This window comes from Oculina patagonica, chromosome 13 (assembly GCF_052425735.1).
Source record: "Oculina patagonica isolate OP01 chromosome 13, crgOcupat, whole genome shotgun sequence".
Taxonomy (NCBI): Eukaryota; Metazoa; Cnidaria; class Anthozoa; order Scleractinia; family Oculinidae; genus Oculina; species Oculina patagonica.
This window is the reverse complement of record NC_135770.1, coordinates 6,072,379-6,089,182: the sequence shown is the minus strand read 5'-3', so window position 1 is coordinate 6,089,182 and position 16,804 is coordinate 6,072,379. Positions and strand designations below refer to the sequence as shown.

At 38.0% G+C, this 16,804-nt stretch overlaps 3 protein-coding genes across 3 annotated transcripts; 2 read left to right on the top strand and 1 right to left on the bottom strand.

Annotated features, from left to right (window-relative positions):
• The first annotated feature begins 3,741 nt into the window (after window positions 1–3,741).
• On the top strand, window positions 3,742–8,304 carry LOC144636892 (ZP domain-containing protein-like). The gene is made up of 5 exons (XM_078496095.1): window positions 3,742–3,766; window positions 4,148–4,516; window positions 5,223–5,442; window positions 6,192–6,505; window positions 7,183–8,304. Exons 1-5 carry the CDS (start codon window positions 3,742–3,744, stop codon window positions 7,377–7,379), a joined length of 1,125 nt encoding a protein of 374 aa, XP_078352221.1. The 3' UTR covers window positions 7,380–8,304.
• Window positions 8,305–9,006: 702 nt separating this feature from the next.
• LOC144635032 (D(1)-like dopamine receptor) lies at window positions 9,007–11,203 on the bottom strand. The gene is made up of 2 exons (XM_078494100.1): window positions 9,612–11,203; window positions 9,007–9,575 (listed from the first exon to the last, which is right to left on the bottom strand). Exon 1 carries the CDS (start codon window positions 10,704–10,706, stop codon window positions 9,717–9,719), a length of 990 nt encoding a protein of 329 aa, XP_078350226.1. The 5' UTR covers window positions 10,707–11,203; the 3' UTR covers window positions 9,007–9,575; window positions 9,612–9,716.
• A 3,275-nt stretch (window positions 11,204–14,478) lies between these two features.
• Window positions 14,479–15,871, top strand: LOC144636891 (alpha-1D adrenergic receptor-like). Its single transcript, XM_078496094.1, has one exon. It carries the CDS (start codon window positions 14,870–14,872, stop codon window positions 15,869–15,871), a length of 1,002 nt encoding a protein of 333 aa, XP_078352220.1. The 5' UTR covers window positions 14,479–14,869.
• Window positions 15,872–16,804: the final 933 nt, after the last annotated feature.

The window sequence follows — 16,804 nt, the reverse complement described above, 5'->3', positions numbered from 1 at the left end:
GTTTGTGTTGATCTTAACTCAGCCGTACGAAAGTATTTCAAAAGTGTTCACTGAGCGTGAGAGCCCCTGCGGGTTGTTTGCTTAATTGCGCACACTGTTGCTACGTGACGAAGTTTCGAGAGCGGGCTTTGAACGGTCCGAGATTGCTCGGATTCGCTTAAACAATGACGAGGTATTTTAAGTGCAAAACCAGCAAGCGAAACGTGACGACAATGCGAATAATTTCGAACAAAGCAACTTAGTGAAACTATTCCATGCCGGCACCCGTTTGTTTTTCGAAGGTGCAAAAGCTCGATCGGCTGAACATCGAAATTCAAGCTGCCGTAAACTGCGGTGAGTGTTTGTTTCTACTTTGCTAAGATCCGTTAGTAAATAACGATCAGTTTGGCTCTCTGAAACCCGATTAAGGAGCCAGAGGGTTCTTTCGCTCTAGCTAATGAACTATTGTTAAAGAGGTGAACCTACATGAATACTCAAATCCCTACGGGCGGCCAAAACAAGCTTCAGTTTTAGTTAAGAAATCGGTTTCCCTGTCGTCGACTCGAACGGCTGCTTGAACTTTTACTGAACAGAGAAAAGAAGATTAAAACATTATCGATCCATTCTTCATGCATCGTGTAACAATTCCTGTTTTTGACTCGTATTCAAATGAACTGTTGTTAACAGTAATGAAACGCGAGATACTAACATCACGCAAACACTGAACAAAACGAAGCGATTTGTAATTTGACAGTTGCTCTGATCTTCGTGCAAAACATTCCGACATGAATGAAACCGTTTTAGAAGCGGCTGCCAGTTAAACAGATATAAAGGCAAAAGAATTGTTAATTGATGTTAATTATTCCTTTCGTTAAGTGCGTTTGTTGCTTTTCTTGTTCAATTGAAAATGATCTTACCGCCAAAGAATTTAGCGCATAAAAAATAACTTCTGCATTTAAACTTCAAATCGTACAGTAAATTGGCCTTAAATATAGGAAACTTTTTTTATTAAAGGCACTTTTTAAATACAGTGTTAACTCAACAATGAATTGAATCGTGGCACATATTTGTTTGGTGTTGAATATTGCATTTAATTCGTGAAAAAACATTCACAATAAAACTAATGTTACAACATAAGAACAACAAAAAGAAGTTTGCACCTTTAAATATGTTTGGAGGATAAAGTTTTCTAATTAACAGTTTTCCATCGGTTTCTTCTCACAAACGTAAAACGATCAAATAGTTGAACAGTTTCCTGCTCGAAATCATCGATGCATTGAAAACATGCAGTTAAGAATAATAATTGCATGAAGTTAGACATTTTTATCTTTTTTTCTTCTTTACTTAGGCTTTCCACAGCCTTCGGAAAGGCCGCAGAAGAAGAAAAAATATCTCTTCCAAAATGACACGGATCCACTGGTTTTTAATAACGCTGGTCTTTACAGTTTGAAGTAAACATCGAAGGTAAGCTGAACTTTCCAGAACTTTTTCTAAAGCTATAATAAGTAAACATTTCATTACTATATGCAATAAATCCCTATACCTGGACTTCGACTTACGTCAATATTCATATTTGTTTAACAAAACATGCATGAAAAATCGTTCCCCCTGAATATTAACCTTCAACAACAAAAAATGAAGAAGTCAGTGGGACAAATGCCTGTTTAAGGAACGGATGTATCACAGGAACAAACGTATGCTTTCATACAGGAGCTGAGTTACACGGAAGAGAATTGTCTAAATTACAATCAAGTTATCTCAAAATATCGAAATATTGTTTTGTTAGATGTTCGGAATAAAACAACCTATCTAAGGAACGGACCATTATTTTCTTGGAGGGGGGATGAAAATTCCCTGCCTTTTTTGTGCCCCGCATTTTTTCTTCTCTTTTTTCTTCGCCTGCCAATTTTCTTCTCCCCCCACCCCTCCGTCCGTCGCTAATCAGCGAGGAGTCAAGAACAAATCATTCACATTTTTTGGATTTTTTCTAAAACAATTATTTCTAACTTACAACGTACGTACGTTATGAAATTATTATTGAAACTAACTGTATGCGTCAACCGACAGGACAGTACCGATAATATATAAACATGTAAAAAACCTCAGTTAGGAATTAGGAATTAAATCAGAAAATTTGGGCCTCGAGTCAGTTAACTTCTTATCATGGTACTATTAAAAGTTATTGAAGAGAAATTATTTTAATTAGGTATGAAGTCATGTATATTATTTTCATCCATTTTGTTCCAAAATGTGCCTTCACATTAAATTCGTCAATTAAAAGTGGCAAACATAACACACTACAACTGACATGAATTCCTGGTTTCTCCACTTTCATAATTAATATAATTTAAATACAAACCGAGGTTTTACGTGCACCTTGAAGTACGCATTGTTCGCGCTCGTCCACATTGGCAACCCATGAAATATTGGCTGTTCATTTGAAGTGGAAAACAAACATTGTAGCAAGAAACTATACCACATTTTGCTGACAGTTTTGGTGGATAAATTGCTGTGCTGCTGCAAATCTGGCACTGTTAAAATAACCGACAAAAAGAACTGTGAATCAAAGAGTTACTGCTTTCTTGTGCCAGATGAGACGGTATATATTAGTTTTCCAAATCGACATCCTTAACTTGCGATAAAAAATATGCGTACGGGTGCACATGCCCTACTATCTAAGCTAAAAAGCCGCTGCGAGCAAATGTATATACGTATCAAGTTGAAAAAGTTTTGATATTTCACCAAAGGATCTGTATATTGACCGCTGAATGAATGGAATTTGACAATATTGAGTGTGTTTGATTATTATGCTTATTTGTTTGCATTTTTGTAGTACAAATTTTGCTTTACCCAGCCACTGAAATTCTGCACTTCTGAGCTAGCTGTAAAGGGTACTATGAAGACAAACTTTCGCGTCCACAAGCAAACAAAAAATCTTCGTCGACGAAAAGATATTTTGTTGATAACAAGCTTTATTTTTCACTTTATGTCGTCAATAGCGAACGGTGTATGATCTCGACAACTTTAACATGCATATTCTGAAACATTTCAATCAAACAGCAAGCAAGTGTTCCAGGAGACCCAAGCAACTAACTTAAAGTTGAAATATTTGTGTGTCGTTAATATTATCGCATGATATTTAGACAGCTGAAAGGCCAATATTTAAAACCAGCCAATCAGGAGGATATATTCCCGGGTATACTGCGGGTCCAATAATTTCTAAATATTGGACCTGGTAAAATTGCTACAGTTTCTTTTTGGTCATAAAGTCGTGCAGTAAATCTGTTATTAACCAAGCTTGCTCGATCGCAAAAGTCATCATTAGTACTACACAGCAGATGTTCCATGCAAGACGGTTTATCGTTTGATCATTCTGTCATAAAGATGAATGAACATAAACGTCAGGACTTTTACAGCTAGGCAAAGAGATCCTTCGCACAGATTCTTTCGCAGTGTCAGCCGCTTGTTTGGAGGCAAAGACGGGAAAAATGCGCAGGAAACATGTGGCTCTCGTAGTTTAACATCTGTAGCTTTAATTGGCAGTGCAGAACTAGCTGAAAAATGTCTTCGCGAATTCTTATCTAAATTCTTTCATACGCTTTGACTGCTCTTCGCGAGTGGAAGGGAGGTTGGGCAATTTTAAATTTTGAATTTTAAAGAGGGAGCTCATTGAAAGTTGGTGTACATAAGAAGGTGGGTGCTTTAATAATAGAGGAAATACCGTAAAATGACAATTATTAACTCCGATGGTTATCGACCCATATGTCAGCTGACAAGAAATATTCCTGTAATAAATCCACTGAATATACGCCCTCCCCCCTCCCCCTCTTAGATATAAAATAGTTTTCTCATTTGGAAAACAAAGTCTTGTGCCTAATGGTGGATTTCCACTGACGCGTAATTTTTTACGTGCGTAAAAATATTAGAGACAATGTATGAACGGCTTGCGTACACGTCTACGCAGGCCGTTCATACATTGTCTCTAATTTTTTTCACGCACGTAAAAATTTACGCGTCAGTGAAAATCCACCATAAGGGACATTGCAAATAAGAGATCCTCGTTGTAAATAAGGGCACCCAAAACCCCTCACGAAGTTGTGTTTAGCCCAGGGCTAACAATTAGCATTTACGATATTTAAGAAAATTTACACCAGCTTTCTTTTGCCAGGTACTCCACTGGGTTCAGTTGTCTGCAACAATGATCACACTGTCACCATAACCATCACGAACGTAACAGACCTTGCCGAGTTTAACGAAAGCGATTGGCGGATTGACAACAAGACAGAATGTGAGCCAACCTTCTCGATCGCCGAAGAAACAGTCACGTACACCAATCTGCCAGTGGCGACCTGTTCTTCCTCATCTGTGGAAAGAGACAACGATATTCTGTACGTTTTTGAAATTCGTGCGCTGGTACCGGGCAGCGAACCAACACAAGCCTTAGATCATATGTTCGACGCATCCTGCGTGTATGGTAACAACGACACAGTGGCGTCCAGCTTCCAACCGCTAACAAACCGCGCGGATAATGCCTCAGGTATTTAGTAATTTAAAGCCGAAACGTTAGTTTAAGATATTAGTGCATTACATTAGGAAAGAACTGCTTTATTGCGGACTACATATTCTTGCAAGTATTAAGAGGTGTAAGCTATTTAAAGGGTTATTGACATTGTCTTTTGGGTGTAAGATGTTTATTTTTATCTCCAAAATGTCTGTACCAAACTGGGCGACCAACTTCTACTCGTACTGGTTTACTTGATGAATACCTTGCATGAAACACAAAAAACCTAAACATACTTTTAAATTTACGATAATTTAAGTTACGCGATAGGATTTTAATAAAAGACATAAAGCCAACACTAGACGAATCGATTAAGTTTAATATAACAGTCTAACTCTATCCGTGCAAAGTCAGTTGAAACGTTTTGTAAAGTACAGTGTAAAAGTGTGCATTTTTCCATTGGCTGAATTCTTCGCCTTTACCGACACTTAGTAAGTACAACTAGGCGAGCGGTGGAACATCTGCTGGCTAAGCTAATCACAGCAACTTAGAGGATATCTTGTCAGGCTTTTATGACCTTAATGTTCCTGGATATAATCTGATACTAGTAAGTTATCACGACCCCACAAGCATATATATAGTGCTTAGTGTACAGCGCAGAGATTTTGATATTTAATTTGTACTTCTTTTCTTCGTTAGTTTTTAACATAATCCTACAATTTTTCTTTCTTTTGTTACTCAGACAGTGCATTTTTCACCTTTACACTCGGCGGTTTCAGGGATGCTGATTTTATGACATCTATATCAGGACCGGTTGCACTTGATCAACCATTGTATTTCAAGGCCGAAGTGGAGACATCAAGCTCTTCACCTAACCTTGATCTCTTCATCATAAGCTGTCACTCGTCAAAGGATAGCGACCCAGCTTCAGATAATGGCACAGTAGTTTTAATACAAAACGGGTAAGAAGTAGTCCTAGTAATTCACAACATTTATAGGGTAAAGACAGCTACAATCAAATACTTTGAATCAACAGAAAATCGTTAACAACCAACTTGTGAGAGGCAGGCCAGTTGGTTATATACAAAGCGTGGAGGAGTTGAATTCGGGACCACTGAACACGAATCCCTTTGTTGACCGGGAGGAGGAAAACGAGAAGTACACAGTAGCAAATCATATGGTTTTCAAAGGGGATGGAGAGAGACTCGAAGTGAATACTGGACGTTTGGGGAGGGGGAAGACAGTGAGAGTGATTCCTTTCTTCCTTTAATATAAGGGATGACAAGAGCAGCCCCAACATCTAACATACATATTGACCGGTAAAACTTTCTTGAATTATTTTTCTACACATGCACACATTCCGAGTCTTTCGTTCCATCGTTTGAAAAATTATTTTTATCTATTTTGAGGTTTCATTTTAGAATCACCTGTTCATCTCGTTGTTGACTGGAGCTGTAGTTTTCTTTTTTCATATTCACTATCTATCTATCTATTTACAGTTTAAAAATATAGGAGCTGTACCGAGCCCGTTATTTTTACTTTAAGTTCTACTGCATACGAAAAAAAGTCAGACTGCCAAGTCTAAGCAGTTTGGGACGAAATGAGCGAGTTCTTGAATGAGACTTTTATATTAGCAACAAATCGTTAAATAGAACCCCGTCTTGTATTAGTACCTAATGCAAATAACTGCGTTTATTTTTCTTCATCTTAGTTGCGGTAACGATACTGTGCATCAGGACGCAGGTGACACGTTCTTCTACAACTGCACCAGAGACAGTATAGAAGAAAGCTTTTCAATCCAGTCGTTCCGTTACTTTGGAGTTGATGCAGGGCAGTCAGTCTTCATACACTGTGAATTGAAGGTTTGCCTCGATAACACGCCGAACTCCGAGTGTGAGTGTCCTAGTGTTGAGGAGTGTGATCCTAACGCAAGAAAGAGACGTTCAGTGTCGAAAATTGTGGTGCATCGCGTCAAAACGGGCCCTTACTATTTTGCCGACGAAGAAGAGAAATTGGACGATGAAGGTATTTTCAGTAGAGTTCATTTTCGACAAAAATTTTTTATTTTCTCAACTGTTGAGTCAGATGTTATCTGGGACTCACAACCTCTAACATGTTGTTCGAAAGCCCTAAAATTAAATACGGAATTAACAATTAGCAAAGTTGTTTTTTATTTCTGTGGTTTTAAAGTGTTTCGCCGGACTGATTGACATTGTCCAAGTCAGTTCCAAAGCTAAAAGGGAGATGCAGAAATTATTTCTGGCAACTTTTAATGAGCCAAATCCAAAGTTGACGCTAATCGTTTAACAGCTCACATTGCAATCTAATTTTGAAAAACAGGGTCCCAGGCAGTCACGGCTGGTATCAGTTATCTCTCGTGATCCGACTCTTCTCCAGTCCTCCCTTTGTCATCTTTAGAGATGACTGGGCATGAGCCAGCTTAGTAATCATGTCAGTCTGCTCAGAAGGGGAAAAAAGTTTATTTTTTAATTAATCATTTACTTATTTTACCACCCAAACGATACAAAACACATAACGAGAAGAAATCTACAATGTAAGATGTTGTACGAAAGTCTGTAGAGAAACCATAATGCTTATTAGTTATAGTATTTTATTTTACATCCTGCCATAACTTTCCATCAACTTATCACACCAAAAGAACCCCACGCAATTAATAACTGTTTTATTTTTTCATTTATCAGATCGTTTCGACGACACAAGAACCGAAGACAAAGGATCCTTCTACCTCAATTTGGCCATTATTTTGGCGGTCAGCGGTATTGTAATATCGGCCATTACGTGCCTCACCGTGTTTCTTCTTTTGCGCAAGCGCCAACAGCGTTTTTCTGTGTCCGAGGCACGTGACAACAAGGCATGTGACGTCGACGTTAAAACCTAATTGGCTGAAAGTCGTTCCTTTATCTATGATGCAAGACATTTAATACAGCAATGATCGCATCAGATCGTAATAATGTTACATTAATTCGCTTTATGTAGTAAATACATTCAGTGAACTTCTCTTACGGCCAGCTTTTACTGATAACCAATGTTTGATCCGAAAAAGAGTTAAGTGAGCTGGTCAATTTTTTTATTTCATGTCTATAGCCTTTTAGTAGCCGGATAAATAAGATTAAGTTTACCTTTCCTGTATCCAACGGGGTGATCAGAGTAGATTCAGTTGTCGTTATTGTTGCTATTTTTTTAATTTTCATTTACAGAAGAATCCCAAAATCTCAAACCTCCATGGGAAACGAAAATTCCTTCGAGAAATCGGGGGTAAAATATTATACTGAAAAGTACTATCCAAAGGAAACGAAAATTTTCTTCGAGAAATCGGGAGTTTTCAGGAACCTGGAGTTCGAGAAATCGGGATACTACTGTTTGTAAGCTAAATTCTCTAGCCTGTTCCAGACTCTCGGTAGTTCAACTACCGAGGGCCTGGAACCCTCTCGTTTCTTCCTCGCTCTCCCACGTTTTTCGCTTTCTCCCAACTACCGAGAGCCTGGAACAGGCCATAAGTTCTCCTATTGTGGGTTCAACTTGCTTTACCCCTTTTCCTAGTATCATCAGTTTGTATTTTTCAGTATCTCCTTACAATCACACGTGAGGAGCTCAGGCTCAAGAAGTAGAGTAAAAAAGACATCCAGTGATTAAAGGGGTATGGAATTGGGTGTTTTCCCCATTTTATTTACTCTTTTTCTTTTTGGCTGGGTGAGGGGTGTCAGAAAATAATACTGGTAGGATTTCAAGTAGTTCTATTTTTCATTTCCTGTCTTCCCCTGGTGTTAATCGCGTTTCAAGAAATAATTTTTCACGTATTGATAAACTTTCACTAATCGACTGTTATTAAAAAGAATAGAACGAGTAATAACTATAGGCTAAATACTTTTCAACACTCTTCGAGTTTAATACAAACGAAGTTTTTTATATATACAGCGACCCCGCCTCTAATAAGGGCTGCACCAATAAATCAATATAAATTCTTTCTGTAGGGGTAAATCAGTTTAATTTAAATTAAATTAGATTAAGGTTCACTGAGCAAAAATAATTAATTTCCAGTAGCCAGTTTTACTCCTGAGGCAAAGGCCACCAAATTCTTTGTTTACGAAGTTTTTAAAGCTTGATTTTCACCATTTTGACCAAAGAATAAGCTACAAGTACACTAGTCATAGTACTAAATACTCTAAAACGAACACAAAAATCAAAATTTTGGATCCTGACGTTTCCACGGTCGTTCAAATTCTTATAACTAATGCACTGCTACTGGATTCGGCGCCAGTGAAAACCAGGCAGCCTACGGCCAGTGATACACGGTTCAACATTCGTTAAGTAACAAATGTTTCGACTTCTGTTCAACAAATGTTGAACAGTGTATCATTGGTTTAAAAAAAACCCTACAAGCTGTACCCCCTGCAGATACTCTATATACCAGCTATAATTAGGCCTAGTTATCAAGTAAGATCGGTTTATAATAACCGACTTTGTACATCATCAGTTTGCGCATCTAAGGCCATTACTTGGGACCCTAAGTAAGCCAAGGAATGAACAATTGTCAATGATATATGAATGGATGTAGAACTTATTTAATAAATACCTTCCTAAAAAACCAGCAAGCTTGAAAGAGACTGCGTCTTTGATTTACGCAAACAGCTGAAATTGTTTCTGCGCTCATTTTCCTTGGCTGTTATATCCTAGCTGATCTTTTGACTGGCTATTTACAAACCTTATATGTATGTAAAAAGTAAACTTATTTAAAAATACTGTTTAACAACTCGACAACATTTTTTCATGGTCTAAACTCTTTTTGACCGCGAGCCGCATGCAAATTTTTTAACTGCAAAGTTTTGGACAATTTTTGGCGTCTTTTTATAGTATGTAGAAGTGTTTACGAAAAATGCGGTCGATTTGTTTTTTTACAATAGCATTACCGGCGAATTTGAGTGAAAACTGTGCGAAATCGCGTGCGCGCGTAAGAGCGCAAAAGGTCTCTTTTCCTGCTTGAGGCCGGCCTGTTCGTCTGAATTTACGCACAAAATATCCCAAATGACTTTTCACAACTCTCCAGTTTGCGTTAATTCTAAGAGACAGACTGTATCTCAAGTTTTACGAAGGCCTTCAGTTTCAACGTTACGTCATTTTTGAGGTAAATACTTTAATCGACCATAGCTCTCGATCAATGAATGCCCGAGAAATTTTACAATTATATTTTGTATCCCTTCTTCTCTGTCCTTTTTGTCTATAGCTGTGGTTCAACCCGTTGCGTTGTCTCGTTGTCAGCCCCAAACCTCGTAATTCCTTGGTTCAGAGGCACGTCCATTGGCGCGACGCGCCGCGGGCGCTGAGCCGCTAACGCGCGTCTGCACGGTCCAAGAAGCCTGACAAACGTTTTCCTCATTTCGGCATCGCGGAAGGCGTACACTAACGGATTCATGGCGCTGTTGCAATACTGTAGCCATTTTGCAAAGATGAGAAAACCGGCAATCTTCTGGATAGGCAAGCAAAGCGTGCAAAATACCCAGATGGTGCTCATTACGAAGAATGACAGCCACGAAACGAGAAACAGGGCCGTGACAAACGTGAGCGTGAGAGCCGTGCGGCGCTGCTTGTTTATGTTCTTGCGTATCTTGGTGCTTTCTTCCAGATTTTGTATCGTCGGAAGATTCGCAATAAGCGCGCGAGCCACTTGAAAAATGGAATAGTTCACAACGCTGATGAGAATTCCTGGCCCAACATAGCCGACGAGCAAGAGAAACGGAGTGTAGATTCTGTGCGGGTTACTGCTCGAAGATTTGTCCAAAGCAGGTCGAATCGCTGCAATTGCAAAGGCTGTTAGCCACACGCCGCAGATAGCTAACGAGTAATGTACTGTAGAAAGCGTTGCATGAACAAACGGCCGAGAAATCGCCAGACAGCGTTCTATACTGACCGTTGTCAAATGAAAAATGGAAGCCAGCGCACTGAAAATGTCAAATGATAGGAAAAACGTGTTCAGAGGTCCTTTCTGGATATTTTTTACGCTGATGTACATCCACAGAGGTAGAGAGACACATCCCACTAACAGATCAGAAATAGCCAGACTAACGAGAAACGTGTAGGTCCCAGTTCGAAGCCTGAAGTTTGAAAAATACGCCGCAACTACAAAAGAATTGCCAGTTATTATTACAAACATGAGGGCCAGGCAGAACGCGATCTGCAAAGCTATGTCCAAAGATATTTCAGTCGCCATTTCTTTGAATATTTCTGTTTCGTTCCAGAGTTTTGAGTCTTGGACAAGTACTCGGCCTCAGATGCTAAAATTCGTCGTGACAATCCTAATCTGGGCCACTAATCGAGTTCCGTTTTTGAGAGGTACCATTGACTTGATGGTCGTAGATAAATGTTACTTACGTACAGGGAGCCACTCTCAAGCCGTTTTCTCTGTGAATCACTGCGATGCAAGACGGTTGTTGAAAACTAGGACTTCTACATTTACTTTTTCATCTGTAAATAGAGACTCACTTGCACAAACTAAGCGCTGTACTCTAAAAGCCCTGCAGATAAACAATGATCTTTTTCACACCATGACAAAGGCAAGAACGCGTTATATCTTCCGACTGAGAGGAACTTACGATCACCTTTTGAGATTAACACCAACGCTTACTTCCCAACGATATTGAAAAAGTGAAAACAAATCCCCACTTTTCCGTTTATCAAGTTCTTCAAGGTGTCTTCGCCTTTCAACGATTGATAAATAAGCTGCGCAAAATTGACTTCAAGGCTTTGTTTTCCCCGCCGGGACGAGCGGAAACCAATTCAATATACAAAGGATGTAGATTGTCTTGCTTTTAATCAATTCAAGATTCACTTGCATACACAGCTGTCCCAGTTTTAGGCAAAGCTATAGAAATGCAAATTAACTTGAAAACCTTTTATTCTTCACTTACCATTGATTAAACGCAGCTATTAGCGAGATATTATTGTCGCCGCTACCTTGTACAAACTTGAACGAACGCTCTTTTTTTTTCTCGGAAAAAAACGCGCAACAAACTGATAGTTTTCAAAGAAACGCATGCAATCGCCAACTGTCAAATTTTGTTGTGTTGTTTTAAAGCTGTAGAATATATATACATCATGAAATGGCTTGAAACTTCTCCGGCTTGAATTGACACATCACGATTTATTCATTTCTACGTGTTGACAAAACCCAACTTGAATATGACAGCATTTCAAGTTTCCGGTCCTTATAAAAAATATTAAAGTATTAAAATCATCGAATTTTTTTGTGAATTTTTGCTGTGGGTAAAATTTTAACAATAAAGTCTACATGAAGGCGTTATTTTGAAAGCATAGTTTTTGGCCAAATTATGACACTGAGAATGGATCAACGGAAAAATACTTATTATAAATCTTTTCTAAATTTCAATCACGTTTCACAAAAGGAAATAGCTTAAACTTGTTTATCATTTTTAAAGATTAGTACTATTAACATACCAAGATCTACCTATTCCACAATGCTGTTGACAAAGCATAAGTTAAATTGACAGTCAAGTCACGAAGTTTGAGTTCGGCCTTAGAAAGATATATATTAAATACAGCACTCGCTTTATCCTGTCGATAAAACTTGTCAAAAACTAAACGAAAACTCAAAATTTAATAACGTATAGTTTTCGCCAGTTAATATATTTATGGTGGGAAACTAAAGTAATGGCCAGTTTAATGCATTGAATTTCGTAAATTATATTGGTTTAAGTAGCCATTCAGCTCTGAAGCGGTTTGTTTAATGCGAGAAAGTTTCATTGTGTCTGACGCGCGAGACAACCTAACATGTTCATCAAAAAAGTTGTGGGTAGAAAAATTCCATTTTGGGATCTTCAGTTGATCGGATTCAATAGATTCGCTTTGAATCACTTAAAGTAAAATTGAACAGTCTAGCTACAATCATTAACTGAATTGCGTATAAGGAAGTTTAAATAAGGCATTTGAAACATTTCTGCAGAAAGTGCTTGTTTACTAACCAAAAAACCTTCGATCAACACTTGCGTCTAACATGTTCAAATGTTATTTTTAATCTTTAAAGTGTCTTCGAACGTGATCGTAAAACAACCCGAAAAAAGCTGTTTCATTATATTGGTACCAGACCGACTTTTCAAATTGCAATCCATTTCATTCCGCAGCCAAACGCGCTTTTAAACAGTTAAAGCGCTCTAAAATAGCAATTGTTAATAAAAATGGACCATTATTTTTAAGTTTCCTACGACACTAATATAAATTTTGGCTGTTCAAAAATCTGTTAAAATCCGTGACATAGTCCCTTTCAATACATATCAGTTCAAGAGGTTTGACATTTTCACTTGATTCTCTAGTAGCACACATGTTTTTAGCAAGTTCAATCATTAATATCAGTCAATCAGTAATATCATCACAGCCATAAGAGTTCAAGTCACAATTACCTTTATAGCCAAGTTGTGATTATAAAATTATTTTACATTGTTGAATAATCTCCAACTGATGATAATTCTTTTTAAGATAAATGTTACCACTAAAACATGGATTATCGCCATGTTTAAATACTCTGCTCATAATCATAATTGGCAAGTTGCATGATGAAAACCGCAATACAAAGCGCTTAAGTTATATTTGCCTATTTGGAAATGTTGTACAGAAGATTAACAAAACGTATATAAACCTTTTTCTAGTTGTATCTCGTCGACCAATTACAACAACAACAATAATTTATTTCCATATATAGATGACGTTACCTAACTACAAATAACACAATACAAAAAGGAAAAAGAAAGAAATTACAGAAGCAAACCATAACATTATATTACTTACATGTAATTGGAAATGAAGACTTTTCACCATGAGGTCTAAGGTTACAGAGTTCTCTTATATGTAATGTTTCATCGATGCTTCATATATAAAGTAACGGACTTTTTACAACTAAAAATGTAGTCGTTATTTAATAAGAATATTGTTTTCTCTGTAACATTTATTAATAAATAATCCAATTTCGGATTGGCTGGAGTGGCCTAATAGGAGAATTTAAAATAATGTGTTTAAAATTTGTCGCAAGCATTTGATGGTCGAGGATGGATGTCTTTTTTATCAGCGAAAGTTGGAAAAGTTCAATCATAAACAATGATTTTTCGGTCCATAATCTCCATATTAGGGAAATGATGGCCTTTTCCTTTTCCTCAAAATGTCACATCAGTAGAAAATTAAAGTATAATATTCAGAAGGCAGAAAGATCACAACAACCTCGTTCCCAGATAAACTTGCCATCAAGTTCAATCTTGCTTTGATCATTCCTTTATCGTAAATAATTTAATTCTGCTAAAGTTCAATCTTTAACGATTTATACTGAATTGCGAAACCGGTTAATTATATAAGTCACGCTTTATCCATTCAGATTGTAAAACCTACAGCAAAGATGGGTCATTTATAATAATACGCTCACAAAACTAAGCTTCGCATTTATTTTAAAGGTAAATTACACAAAAAGGAGTCGTTTATGACTTTTTAATTTAAAATGCCGGAGACAGATTTTCTCCTTATTTAACAGAAACCCGTAGAACTGAATGGCAGCTTAAGACATAGTTTCTGACTTTTGCCTGATAACTGTTGCGATACCAAGCAAATATTAAACAAAATCAAAAATAAGCAGGTATTTTTATGAAGTAAAATTTATGATTTTAATGTATTTACCAGTCATATCGCAAGTGAGGTAAAACAAAAGACACTATGTCGCGAAATAAGCCACAGCGATTTTAAATCAACGACCAGTCAGAAATCAGTCAGAAATCTATGCATGCAACAATCTCAAACAAACAGACCAATAAAAAATCAATTCATGTCACAATCAGATCAGATCCATACATCTCAATGACATCTCATTCCTACTTTTGATTGAGCTATCGAAAGTATGACAATGAGTTGGTTAAGAACTTCGAGAAAGCTCCCACGCTTTTTTGATGGATTTTATTTCCGTTTATTTAATCTGCCATTGCAGGGAAGAAATCTGCCTCAGCTTTTAGATAAGTACATTTTAAATGTCAAAAATGGAAGCTTCTTTGTATAATTGGTACGTTTACAGTCTCAAAAGCATGTTTTGTGGGCAATTTTGACTTTTTATCTTCACAAAGTAGCCCAGACACTGCAGACAGCTGCCGAGATGACGTGTTTGTAATTAAAATGGGAATGCTCAAGTCGAAAGAAAAAGGTAAAAGGGGGCCGGGTGACAAGGAAAAAACGTTTCATCTCACAGTTCGTGGTCTCGCTCAGGAAAAAAAGGAACTCTAGCTACCAGCTACCTTCTTGTTTGTACATATATTAACTGTGTTTCAGAAGTACTGTTTTGTGGGTATTTTCCACTCTTTGTCTTCAGCAAGCAGCCCACGATCGACCAAAATGATTGCCAACTCGACAAACAACACAAACGAACTGAAAAACGCAACTCAAGAATGGCAGGCCAATTTTATTCCTCTCCGAGCAATTCTGGCACCTTCCGTCCTTCTTGCAGTTGTGATCTTAATTGGCAATTCTCTGGTCATTTTATCTTATAAGACCAACAAGCGACTGAGAACTCGAACTAACGCGTTTCTCGTCAGTTTGTCGATCTCGGATTTCCTGGTTGGAAGCATATCTCTACCGATGTGGATCTACATTCTCATAATAGAGTTCAGCGAATCCGTCGCTTTCAATGCTGTTTTCAGAATTTTTGATGTTTTCGCAGCTCTTGCGTCCATTTATCATTTGACCGCCATAAGTATCGAGCGTTACATCGCTGTTTCTCGCCCGTTCTATTACAAATGTTTGCCGTCGTTCTTTCACCGAGCAATGATAGCTTCCGCCTGGTTAGTCGCTGGCCTTCTAGCTTCCCTTTCTTCTTTAACAATTGTCCTAAAAATCTCCTGGATCAGCCAAGTCTACTCCACGGTCTTGTTCATTTGCGGGTTCGCCGTCCCCACCGCCATTATAGCGCGTATGTACGTTGGTGTCTTTTCAGTGGCACGTTCTCTTCTTCAACGCAATCCACCCCGCCACAAGAGTCAGCAAAGCACTAGGTGGAGCTTAATGCAGTACTACCAGGGACAGAGAAAGGTCGCTATCACTGTTGCACTCATTACAGGCTTGTTTATCGTGGCATGGGTGCCGTTTTTCACGGTGTCGGTCACAGCTGCATACTGCATCCATTGCCTTCCTTCCTCACCAGACTCCCTCAGAGGTCTAATTATCATCGTCAAGTGTGTACATTACCTAAACAGCGCTGTCAACCCACTTGTGTATGCGCGCCGTGACCGTGAAATGAGAAAGACATTTATCAGACTGCTAAGGCTGAAGAGAGGTAATTTTCGTTTCAATGGTGAGGAGGAAACACCGTGGGGATTTCCATTGAGGCCTAGAAATTAACATGCAAATGTTAGTGCTCCAGTTCTGCGCCCTCATTGGCTGAAAACTGGAGTCACGTGCTGCAACCTCGCAGGCGATGTCAGGCGGTATCCAGCAATATACTTCACGTTTTAACATTTCATAATCAGCAATATAACAATAAAATAAGAAGAACCAAGAAAGATTTAATACTGCTCGACGTTTCGGAGTCATCTTGACTCCATTTTCAAGAGACTTGTACAGTATGCAAATAAGGAACGCTACAAAATAAGCATAAAACAATGAACAGCCTAAACGAACACCTTAGCGCGGATGGAATCCGTTTGCACGTTAAGTGTTGGCATACGCATGCGAATGGCTTAAAAAGCCTTTGCCCAGGACTGGTTCAACGAGACGCACAGCTTAAACCTCTTTAAAACGGACTTAATCGACCTCCTCTGTAATATTTTCGCACCGACTTCATGAAAAATAATTAACAATAAGACTACGAAGCCGAGTTTTCTATGAGCGGATAGTCAACGAGCATTGTAAATAATCATTTTGTGCTTTAGTATTCTTGGTGTTAAAACCCTTATCGTGTTTATGAGTTTACTATTGCTCACAGAAAACGAGGTGAGTAGCCCATTCTTCTTGAGGTACGCCTGCACTTTGTAAATATATTATTTAAATTTTCATTTTATTCCATTTCTTATTGTTTAGCTAATATTCTAGGGAGTGAAATATTATTGTAGGGCTTTATACATGTATGTCCTAGATTAGGGGGACCTAATTTGTTTGATGAATTATTATTTACAGATGTACACAAAGTTCGCGCTTAATGTTTTCCAGAGATCGCCTCTTTTTGAATGGCCAAAATATGTTCCGGTATATGTAAATAAACCGACCAACAAAAAGGTATTTATTACTGCTTTCTTTTTTTAATAAAATTCAAAGGAATCCTTTTTCTAGCCTTTA

Bases quoted from the DNA above. Each gene is read 5' to 3' on its own strand.
- LOC144636892 (XM_078496095.1), top strand. From the start codon at position 3,742: ATGTCAGCTGACAAGAAATATTCCT. The intron at 3,767-4,147 runs GTAATAAATCCA...TTCTTTTGCCAG, and splicing joins AGCTGACAAGAAATATTCCT to GTACTCCACTGGGTTCAGTT. The intron at 6,506-7,182 runs GTATTTTCAGTA...TTCATTTATCAG, and splicing joins AGAGAAATTGGACGATGAAG to ATCGTTTCGACGACACAAGA.
- LOC144635032 (XM_078494100.1), bottom strand. From the start codon at position 10,706: ATGGCGACTGAAATATCTTTGGACATAGCTTTGCAGATCGCGTTCTGC.
- LOC144636891 (XM_078496094.1), top strand. From the start codon at position 14,870: ATGATTGCCAACTCGACAAACAACACAAACGAACTGAAAAACGCAACT.